At 41.7% G+C, this 11,805-nt stretch overlaps 1 protein-coding gene across 2 annotated transcripts in view; it reads left to right on the top strand.

Moving 5' to 3' along the window:
* The first annotated feature begins 1,834 nt into the window (after positions 1 to 1,834).
* AGXT2 (alanine--glyoxylate aminotransferase 2) overlaps positions 1,835 to 11,805 on the top strand; it is a 51,220-nt gene continuing 41,249 nt past the window's right edge. The window contains exons 1-3 of one of the 2 annotated variants that reach the window (XM_008262107.4): positions 1,835 to 2,022; positions 7,341 to 7,426; positions 10,401 to 10,585. In XM_008262107.4, the coding sequence (XP_008260329.2) occupies positions 1,935 to 2,022; positions 7,341 to 7,426; positions 10,401 to 10,585 (359 nt within the window). In that variant the 5' untranslated portion in view covers positions 1,835 to 1,934. Of the gene's footprint in view, positions 2,023 to 7,337; positions 7,427 to 10,400; positions 10,586 to 11,805 lie in introns of both variants that reach the window. The other variant, XM_002714105.5, reaches the window with a different exon arrangement.

The following is an 11,805-nucleotide window of genomic DNA, read 5'->3' as shown; positions in this document are numbered from 1 at the left end:
AATGGACTAAGGCAGTAACCAAAAACTTTTCACAATTAAATAAAATATACAATGTAATATTATGAAAGAATTAGGGAAGATGACATATCTATATTTTTACATGAAAAGCTACATTTCTGATTATGGGCAGTTGATGAAATGGCATCTACTCATATACATGTATATATGTATATGTACACAAATATACACATATAGAGAAAAATTTCTCAAAGAATTATTTCAAAAATATAATAGAATCTTAATTTTTACTTTTTTCATGATTTTCTAGGGTTTAGGGTTTTTTTGTTTTTTGTTTGTTTGTTTGTTTTGACAGGCAGAGTGGACAGTGAGAGAGAGAGACAGAGAGAAAGGTCTTCCTTTTGCAGTTGGTTCACCCTCCAATGGCCGCTGCGGCTGGAGCGCTGTGGCCGGCGCACCACGCTGATCCGAAGGCAGGAGCCAGGTGCTTATCCTGGTCTCCTGTGGGGTGCAGGGCCCAAGCACTTGGGCCATCCTCCATTGCACTCCCGGGCCACAACAGAGAGCTGGCCTGGAAGAGGGGCAACCGGGACAGAATCCGGCGCCCTGACTGGGACTAGAACCCGGTGTGCCGGCACCGCAAGGTGGAGGATTAGCCTAGTGAGCCACGGCACCGGCCTAGAGTTTAGTTTTCAGAAAAGCACCGAACTTTTCTTATTGTAATCAGGGTATTTTTTTCTCCCTGTTGAATTCAGAAGATCTAATCTCTTACTTTCCCTCCAGAACTGAGAACCCCACTCCAGGTAGCTCCTGAAGTTGGGCACCGTCACCATAACAAACTCAATGCTTACATCCCAGCAAACATCACCAGGCAAAGAAGGCTGCATCCAGCAGCGTTCCCAAATGCAAACCCCATCACAGCCCAGTGGCTTTGAAGGGCACATGCCAGACTTTCCTCCAGGACTCAATGGGTGTTGGTGAAGGAAGTGATCAAGGTAGTTGATCCCTCTGCATGGTAGTACAGGATAAACAGCCCCCACCCACACCTATTCTCTTGATCCCTGAGTTCCAGTTATACACTACTATGCACAGTACATTGACTCTGAAGCAACTGAAAACCTGCAAGACATTACTCATAGCAACCTGATTGGATCTTAAAAACATGGCTCTGAGCGGAATACACAGACATCTATTGCACATGTTTTAATAAATTAAAACCACGTATATCTCAATCAATGCACGTTTTGCAGGGACACAGGACAACAAAAGGATGTATATTAAACAGTTGTATATGAAGCAGATGTCTATGGACATAGGAGTTAGGGTGAGGCAGGAATGATAAATGGAATTTAAGACACTAACTTCTCTGCTCTCAATCCCTTGCCTCATTCCAGCACCTAAGAGGATCCACATCTGTCCAGAGCCTTCCCTTGCTATTTAGTACCCTCTTCTCTGTCCTCTTGGAATGCCCACCCCTTCCCAATTGTTGCCTCTTCTCTCCTGAGGACCCCCTAAATAGATCTAATTGTTCATTCACTTTATGCGTATCTTCCTTCTCACTCTCTTATTCATATCACTTACTTCTCAACTCTGATCCTCTCAAAGATATCTGATCCCTCATCCACACCCACTACCACCCACCTGCAGGGAGACACACTCCCTGATGAGACTCCCTGTAGCACAAGACTAACAAAGCTAATCCAGGTGGCCGTCACCTTGTCTGCCTCTTCTCTCTCACTCTCTCTCCCCTCCTTCCCTCTCCTCTCCCCCACCTTTCCTTTCTCTCCCCCTTTAAAGCATTGTTGCAATCAGAGGCAGGCTCTGGGACACGTCCAAGGTTACTGGCAGTCACCAGTACAGGACTCCTCATCTAGAGGCTTACCCCACCTCCTCATCTCAGAGTCCAGCCGGTCAGTGAGCAGTGGGATCCCGCCTCCAACCTGCACCTGTGGAGCTTTGCTTTCTGCCGAGGAGAGATGACTCTGTACTGGAGATGTTTGCAAAGAGCCTTGCGCCAGGAGGCCTCCTTTCCCAGGATCCCCAAGACATGCCCTGCCTTGAGCCGTGAGTGGAAACTGGGGGGACATGGGACAGCAGAGGGTTGGCCAGCAGGGAAGGCCTGTTGCCTGGGATTTAGGAGCCTCAGCCCTGGATGGGATCTTCAAGACAGAGTATGCAACACAGCAGTCAGTTTTGACCCCATCTGATTCACTGCCTTCTTTTCATAGCCAGCATTTTGTAATATCTGCTTTTGAAATTCATGGATAATGAACCCTGACTGTACACAATTTAAAAAGAAAGTAGAATATGCTATTTCAGCCATAATGTAGAGAAGTCAAATGAAAGCAACTCAAAATAAAGTATGAAATCCAATATATGGATGCCCAGGGATAGCTATCTAAGGACACAGACAGTACAACTTCCTTACTGATTTCCACCTGCCCCAGTGAGGTGAGACCCTTCCCCTCAGTCTGACAGGGAAACTCAGAAGAGCGCAGGATTTACGCAGAGTCATCCAGTCTGAGACTAGACCCCAGGCCCTCTCTATGCGCTCAGACTCCCCTCTCACTACCGAAGGCACAGAAAATATGGGGAGACGGGGGTAGCCAGACACGGGTGGCTTCAGGAGTTACATCCTCTGCACTTGAGCCTTTCACGTGTATCTATAACCCTGCACCTCCTCACCAATCTCCCCATGCACACAGGAGCAGAAGCAGGTGTCTGCATGTTTGTGAGCATCTGCATGGGAACATCTGCCCTACAGATCCTAAACAGTGATAGGCGACACTTTTCCACCCCCTTCATGATCAGTTTGTCTTCATTTGCTCCTCGTCTTTCCTGTTTCTCCCTCATTCCTTCTCTCCTACTTGCTTTCCCTCCATCCTCCACCACAATTATGATTTTGTAAAACTTAAGATATGCCTGATACCTTAAATGCATCATTGCTTCATCTTCAACTAAACTTGGGAGTACTATATCCCACTGCACAGACAAGGAGGCAGGAGAACAAAGAATGATTAAGAAATACAAAGGCAGAAACCTGTGTGACAACTTGGGATTCAAAGCCAGGTTCAAGTTGAAAGGGGGCCCACCAGGTCCTATTCTACCCAAACCTGTTTGGATTTCCTTTTTCCCTCAGTTGTGGGGTTTTTGCCAGAACATCACTAAATACCAACTTTTTCTAAGAAAGAGATAGAATTATATCCAGTCTTATGCAGAGTAAAAATATTATACTGAAAGTAACAGTTGCTGACAAAATTGCTGGTGATAGCAAGTGACCCAGAAATGGCAGGTGAAGCTTGATATTTACAGATCTTGATGAGCTCAGAGAAGATTCTTTATTGTAGTTCCAACAAGGATACTACAGAAGAGAAGGAATCTTTCACACTCATTTCACTTAGACATGAATGCCACACCCCTCTCCTGGACTTCAAAAACATGGAAGCCTTTTATTTCTACTTTCTTATTTCCTATCCCTAGGAATATGTCTACTTGTGTTTGTACTTCCTGCCATCCATTCAATGAATACACACTTCTAGACCTCAGGCTTTCTGCAAAATACACCTTCAAAGTAGTTGAGTACCACTTAGCTGCAGATAGAGCCACAGTGAGCAATACCAAGCCCCTAGCCTTGTGTTTTCCAGCTGTGTGAAAGAGAAACAAGTATAAACAAATAAACAAAGAGACAGATATCTATAAAGGTAGATGCTAATAATAAAATCTAATCAGGATGAGGGGATAGAATGGGAGAGGGAAAGACAGGAGTTGGGGTAGGTAGGGAGCTCACCATGTTTTAATTGTTATCAGGAAAGTGAAAATAAAGTCACAACCCCATGTAACACTTACATATTTATTGTATGACATTGGTATGCAGAAGTTATAAAGTATGCTTGCTATGCATAACCACTTTCGGCTAAAGATGGATTCAAAGCCATAAACCAATTTGTTTTCAGCATAAAGGGTAGAGAAAATGTCTCAGTGGTATTTTATTTCTTACTAATTGATTAATAATTAGCTTTACACCATTCCCAGGGAGGTAAGGTATGTGCCCCATTGTACCAGGTTCCTTCTCTCACACAAAAACAGGGGTTCACAGGAAGGTAAATGGATGATAAGTAATACTCATTTCCAACTGAGAGATTTCCCAAGACTCCTGCAAAACCTTTTCTAAGAAAACATTTAAAATTAGCCCAAAAGGGAGGCCTCCTACCTGCACCCCATAGGCAATCCTTGCTCTGTAGAAGAACTGACTTTATGCATACTAAGGGCCAGGAGGGGTGATCCCAGAGAAGACCTATTCCCAAATGTGTCAAAAGGAATAATCACAGGCGAGCTCTTGCTTGGAACAATGCCAGCTGCCTCTGAGAGAGAGAAAAAAAAAAAAAGAGTATCTACTGGAAGGATGTGGAGGTTTGATAGGAGAATGAGAAAATCAACTGGAGGATGAGGAGCAGTCACTTCTGGAAGAACAGCCTGGAAATGGCTTTACTGTTGGAAGGCAGACACCTGGCATGCACCATCCTTTGCTCAGATTTCACACAGTGGAGCAGAGATTATTCCCACAGAGAAACAGGGGCTCATAGTAGGAAAAGTGCCTTCTGCAACTTCACGCCATAGTGGGACATTTCATGCAAGGCAAAGGACCCACTCTCCAGGGCAGCTCCATGGCAGAGGGCGCCCATGAGAACAATGGGTCCCCACCACCCACCCCCGCCATGAGGAAAATATTAACAGATGGGCACAAAGCTATAGTTCAGTAGGAGAAAGAAGTTCTGGTGTTTGCACATAACAATAAAATCTTGTGTAGATTTTTCTAAAAGCTGGAAGAAAGAATTTTTTAATGGTTTCACCACAAAAAGATGATAAACACTTGAGGAGATAAATTCACCCTGATTTGAACACTACACAATGGATGCACATATGGAGACATCACATGGTACCCCCACAAATATATGTAATTTTTATGTATCAGTTACAATTTTAAAATCAAAAAAGAAATTTCATCCCAACCAACCACAGCCCCACACACTTCCAGACTCCAACAAAGGTGGAACCTACCCTCATGGAAAGGGATGTCTCAAACCTTCAGTGCCATGAAAGGCTCTCAAAACTGCCAAGGCTCCCTGTTGAACCTGTCACTGCCTGGGCTGCAAGGTGGTAGATAATAAAATCCTCCTCCCCTAACTTATTGGCTATTCTAACTATCAAATGAGATACCAAATGGGACAAGATGCTATATAGAAACTGACATAATTAGCATTTTAATAAACTGTACCGGGCCCACTGAGTGTCTTTCAGTATCCTATAACTTCTTTTTTATTTGAAAAGGTAATAAAACCTTGATAAACGCTCCCCATGGGTTGAAAACTGTCTGCAGATGTCAGAAAAGTTTTTATCATCACAAAGAAAATTTTCCTTAAGATTTCCAGATGCCTGGAAAAAAATGTTTTCTCTCACTAACCTTGCCCAGTAAGTTTTCTCTGTTTGATACTGGAATTTTGGGGAAGGAAAACAAAGTTAAGGACTTAACTGTCTCCTACAGAACTGTAGGAATTTGTTGATTAATTTGTTGATTAAGTGGAGTGGTATGACATCAATAGATTTTTGTTTTTAGTTATTATCTGCATTTACTTCACTTATTAACTATTTCTTTTCCTGACTGTCGTGCTTGCTGTTTGTCTCCCTTCCTTCCTGTTCTCCTTCCCTCTTTCCCCCATCTCTCTGTCAATTCTCTCTTCCATTCCTCCATCCTTCCTTTTTTCCTTCTTTCCTTTGGGCAAGACTTCATGATTTCATTTGGAATCCTTCTTATATGTTTATAATTTTGGTAAATGAATGAATGAATTAACTTGCCTTAACATTGAAAATTCTTGCTTTTTTATCAAGTCCTTCTCTCCAGTTCTCTTCCCACTCTAGCCTACTTTCATAATCCCATAACCTTGGAGTCAGAAATACTTAAAATCTCCTCAATGGACAACTCTAATTTTGTAGATAGGAAAATGAGACTGATGGAGTAAGTTATTTTTAATTCTTAGAAACACTCAGAATATCTTTTTCCATCTTGGAAGCGTAACTAATGCAGAGAGACACAATGAAAAGCTTTTCAAAAGGGGAAATTCTCAGAAAAGTAAGCTATCTTTTTTTGTCATTTCTATGCCTTGGGTAACCAGCAAACTCTCACTTTTAAAGTAAGAGCAAATTAATGACATTAGTGATTATTTACAGCAAAAAAAAAATGAATGGGATCTCTTTAAAAATATATTCAGTGCTGTTATTTCCCGCTGCTTTTAAAAATATAATTTTCATTGTATTTTTCAAGACTGTGACTTCAAAACTGCACAAAACACCAACATTTCACCCATGCATTCAAACCTTCAGGCTGAATAGAGACATCATTTCCTCAGCTCTCTCCACCTGTAGAATTATCTTGATATTGGCCTTGAATCTTAAAAATTAGGAGCATTCTTCTCCAAAAGTACTTATAAGGTCTCGAGACCCCTCTTCCAGCTGTGGTATTCTCTGATTCCATTACCCTATCTCACTGCCATAAGTGGCAAGACTCATGCTGGCAGCATAGGGAACATGGACAGCAAATGAACAAAAAAGAGGATGAGGTGAGGAATCAGAAACTTGGAGTCTCAATATTGTTCTTTAGCTAACTAGCTTGGTGACCCTAAACAAATTAATTTACCATTTTAGGTTCATCTATATGATGAGCATTTTGACACCCAACACCCAACAAAACCAAAGGTTTCCCCTACCTCCAAACAAATATTTAGTCCATGGCTCAGTTTCTCTCTATTTTTCATGGTCATATGGTATTAGTCTTTGTTTGGGAGGGTTTGTCTTCCAAATGTATTCATATGTATCTGTTAATGTACCACATCGCCCAATACCTAAACTTCCTCATTCCCTACCAGAATGGTCAACAGCCATTAATTCCATGTTACTAAGAGCCAACCAGGTACCAGCCAATATACAGGCAATTATATAGGCAGCTCCAAGTCTAGACAGCTCCTCTAATGAATGGATTCCAGCCACACACTGCATTGGCAGGTTTGTCAACTGAAGAAAGAACTGCCATCCCTTTAGGTGAGGATTCAGCCTGAAATGAGCTTCCTATGCTTGTGATGAACTGCCATGCAAAAAAATCATAGCTCCCCCAGCACCCTCCATTATTCCAGACTTAATTCAAGAACAATCCTTTTTTCCTCCAGCAAATTTATTATTGAGATAGCAGTACTTCAGTTTTTAAATGCAAACTGAGCCCTGATTAAAATGATTCTTTTAAACTAGAAATAAAATTGCCTAGGCACCCTGATTTAGTGAACTATAGGTGATTGCCATTAACTAAAAATCTCAATCCACTTCATTTTCAGTAGGTGCTTCCTGGACATCTGTAGCCAAGCTCAGTCTTCATACAAAACCCAAAATGCCTCCATGTGACTTCTCACCTGAAAGGTATCAGGTAAGATTTAGGGCTTCTGGAAAACCCAAGGAGGTGATTCCTCTTGAGACATCTCAGTTATTCCCTTAAAAAGAAACCACAAGAGTCCTTGATTTCAACTAAGCTATCCTATCCCAGATATTCTATCCTTCAAGTCCCTGGGAGCATCTGAAACATTCTTGCTCTATTTAAGACTAGTATGTAGATTGGTGTACATGTGTTAGACAGAGTGCATGAAAGAGACTATACAGGACATAGGTATTCAGGGAGATACGCACATGTCACAAATGTGATGGCACATGTTTTCTTTAAAAAGTATTGTTCCCACATTCACTTACTATTTCCCACTTTTGACATCGCATGAAAGCAAATACAAATTTGCCTTATGTTCAAATTGCTTTCTAATATATTAGATGCAATGAAAATATAATAATTTAAAACAAATGTATTGCAGAAACAATGCATTGGCTCTTTTGATGCATAGCTCTTCATATATTTAGGAATTCTAAACTATCTCAGAATGAAGGTTGCTGTTTATTTCAGTTTTCTGTGAGGGATTTTACATACTAATTGTTAGATTTATTCTTGTGTATTTGATTCTACGTTTTATAAAATATACAAATCAGATTTACATTTTATTTCATATATTCTTTTGTAATATTTCTGATCTATAGGGGAACAATTAGTTTATAATTTTTAAAAATCTGGTACCCTAGTATGCTTTCATATTAATTCTAATAATTCAGGATCACCTCTGCTGAATTAACTACATAAAATTGTATATCTTGCAAAAAAGACAACACTCCACTTATTTTTTAATACCCTTTTTGTTTTCTAGTGCTCAAACCCATATTAAGCCATTCCTATTCTTTTTCATTGCCTTATTGCACAAATTAGGAATTATAGAGTAATATTTTGTTATATTGACAATGAACATTCTTGTCATCATAAGTGCTTTGATTTTTCAATAAATATTATTGCTAACCATGTTGGAAAGATTTTCTCAGTTATGTTTTTCTGTACATCAATACAATTCTAATTAAAATCTTAGCAGGATGGAAAAAATAAATTATTGTTCCCATTTGACTAACTGATATGGCCTTGCATAATCTGACCTGTCTGAGACCTCCAACAAAAACCATAAAGTTATCTTTTTGCAATCAGGCTAATAAATATTTGGCAAGCTTCCTTTCTCTCTGTCTCTCTCTCTCTCACTGTCTAACTCTATCTGTCAAATAAATAAAAATTTTAAAAAATTAAAAAACAAAATAAAATAGAAGCCGGCGCCGTGGCTTACTTGGTTAATCCTCCACCTGTGGCACCAGCATCCCATATGGGCTCCAGGTTCTAGTCCCGGCTGCTCCTCTTCCAGTCCAGCTCTCTGCTGTGGCCTAGGAGTGCAGTAGAGGATGGCCCAAGGGCTTGGGCCCCTGCATGGGAGACCAGGAGGAAGCACCTGGCTCCTGGCTTCGGATCAGCGTAGCTCTGGCCCTAGTGGCCATCTGGGGAGTGAACCAATGGAAGGAAGACTTTTCTCTCTTTCTCTCTCTCTTACTGTCTAACTCTATCTGTCAAATAAATAAAATTAAAAAAAAAAAAGATTTGGCAAGCTTTTTCTCTCTTTCTCTGTCTCTCTGTCTCTCTCACACACACACACATCCTTCTCTCCAACTCCCATATTCCACATAAAACTTAAGAGGTTAGAAATTGTGGAATGAATAGATAAACTGGGTAGACCCCCCAAAAAAATAGAAACATGGGAGAGAGATTTTATAATTAAAAATATTAATAGGGCCGGCGCTATGGAGCAGTGGGTTAATCCTCTGCCTGCGGCACCAGCTTCCCATATAGGCGCCGGTTCTAGTCCCAGTTGCTCCTCTTCCAATCCAGCTGTCTGCTGTGGCCTGGGAAGGCAGTGGAGGATGGCCCAAGTGCTTGGGCCTTTGCACCCGCCTAGGAGACCAGGAAGAAGCTCCTGGCTTAAGATTGGTGCAGCTCCATATGTTGTGGCCAACTGGGGAGTGAACCAATGGAGGGAAGATCTTTCTCTCTGTCTCTCTCTCTCACTGTCTGTAACTCTACCTGTCAGATAAATAAATAAAAATCTTAAAAAAAAAAAAAAACATTAATAGCACCAGCACTTCAATTTTTTTTATTTTCGAAAGAAACCCAAAGTGGGATAAGTATTTGGTGCAGCAGTTAAAAGTCAATACTTGGGACACCCACATCCCATATTGGATTGCCTGACTTGAGTCCTAGTTTCTGTGCTTCTAATCCAGCTTCCTGGTAGTGTACATCCTTGGAGGCAGAAGATGATGGCTCAAGTACTTAGGTTTGGGCCACCCAAGTGGAAGACCTGGTCAGAGATCCAGGTTCTTTCATAAGACCTGGCCCCATCCCAACTGTTGTGGGCATTTGGAGAGTGAATTAGTGGATGGAAGATATCTCTGTCCCTCTCCCCCTCCCTCTCCCTCTCCCTCTCCCCTCCCCCTCCCTCTCCCTGTGCCTCTGCCTCTTCCCCTCCCCCTCCCTCTCCCTGTGCCTCTGCCTCTTCCCCTCCCCTTCCCACTCCCCTCCCCCTCCCCCTCCCCCTCCCCCTCCCTCCCCCTCTCCCTCTTCCCTCCCCCTCCCTCTCCCTTTTCCCCTCCCCCCTTCAAATAAACTGAAATAAAAACTACAGCAATGAAAATGACATTAATTGGGACTTTATTTTCAGAGTCCATTTTTACCCATAGCTAAAATCAACTCAAAGCCAATGCTTCTATTGAGAGGTGGAAATCCCAGCTTCTATTTTCATATTTGGCCTTGGAAGGGATTGAAAGGCTACAAATAACTTCCTTACTTAAGAGGAAGGGCTATAATTTCTTGTCAGGTAGCCATCATGAGCTCTCTGTTCAGTTCACCTGATAAACTCAGCCCTAGTGTATATAGACTGCTGTTGATCTGGTAAGAAATGTGGATAAAAGGAAAGAGTTCTAATCTTGTCCTTTTTCAGTCCCTTGCCTACAACCATGTCCTGGATATCCACAAGCAACATCTTTCTCCCGTGATGACAGCGTATTTCCAGAAGCCCTTACTGCTCCACCAGGGGCACATGGAGTGGCTATTTGATTCTGAGGGGAATAGATACCTCGATTTCTTTTCTGGGATTGTCACTGTCAGTGTTGGTCACTGCCATCCGTGAGTATCCTTAAAATCTAAGAGTTTTCTGTCCCAACATATGGAAATTAATCACGTTTGTGAGTTAACTCTTGATTCACCTACTCTCATTTAAAATATCTATTACATGGGAAGGCATTGGAAATAGTGCATAAAACACTGGTTGGGATACCCACATCCCACATTGGAGTAGCTAGGTTTGGTACTCCATCCAGCTCCTGATCCAGCTTCCTACTAATACTGACCCTGAGAGGGAGTGGTGATTGCTCAAGTAAGTGAGTTTCTGCCACTCAAGTGGGAGACCTGGCTTGAGTTGCTGGCTCCTAGTTTTGGCCTGGCCCAGCTCTAGCCATTTCAGATGTTTGGGGAGTGACTGGGGAGTTAATCAAATAATGAGAGGTCTCTCTCTCTCTCTCTCTCTCTCTCTGCCTCTCTAATTAATCAATGAATTTAAAAATATATCTATTAAAGATTGTAGCTGACATATATCCACATACTTTCCATATCCTTTCTTGGATAAAAAATATTGCTGATTTTTTTCATTTTCTTCTGTTTTTGACAATACAAGATTTTATCATAGTTGTTCCACATGCAATGTGACACTACCATGTAATTGGGGTATTTCTGTGTGTGTTTATCACTAATATAACTTTTCCAAATAAGGGATGCACTGAGGAAAAGGCAGGAAAGAAGAGAAAGGCAGGTGGTTCTCAGAGAAATGTGGGTACAGGTGTATGTGGCAAAGGATGACAAGAAATGAGAAATAACATCTAGCCTGAGAATGTTCTTCATAGACACCAAGAGATGGATGAAGAAAGACAGGATGATGTGAGACAAATATAATCCTTGCTAGAAATGTACTTGGCAACATATGGACCAATTAATCTCAAGATTGTCCACAACATTGATCATCAATTTCACCCAAATGCCCTTGGCAGGTTCTTTGTGGTCCTTCTGGTTTCTGTGCAGCCATCTTATTTTAATGCCTAATTTTGTCCTGCCTTTAATAACCTGACCAATGAAACTCACACGAAGTGGGGAAAAAGCAAAGTAGCAGGGCTGTTCAATATTTGGGCCCGTCTGTCAAAGCAAGTGGCGACAGGTCTTGCCCTCAAGCAGCTATCAGGAGAAGAGTAAGGTGTGCCTTTGAGCCCAGCACCCAGCATCTCCTAGCATTACCTTCTTCCTAGTCTGTCTTCAGGAATCACCAATCCCATGCAAGTTCCCAAGAAATATCCAAA

This window comes from Oryctolagus cuniculus, chromosome 14, assembly GCF_964237555.1.
Source record: "Oryctolagus cuniculus chromosome 14, mOryCun1.1, whole genome shotgun sequence".
Taxonomy (NCBI): Eukaryota; Metazoa; Chordata; class Mammalia; order Lagomorpha; family Leporidae; genus Oryctolagus; species Oryctolagus cuniculus.
Note: the sequence above shows the minus strand (reverse complement) of the source record. Positions and strands in the feature narration are given on the sequence as shown.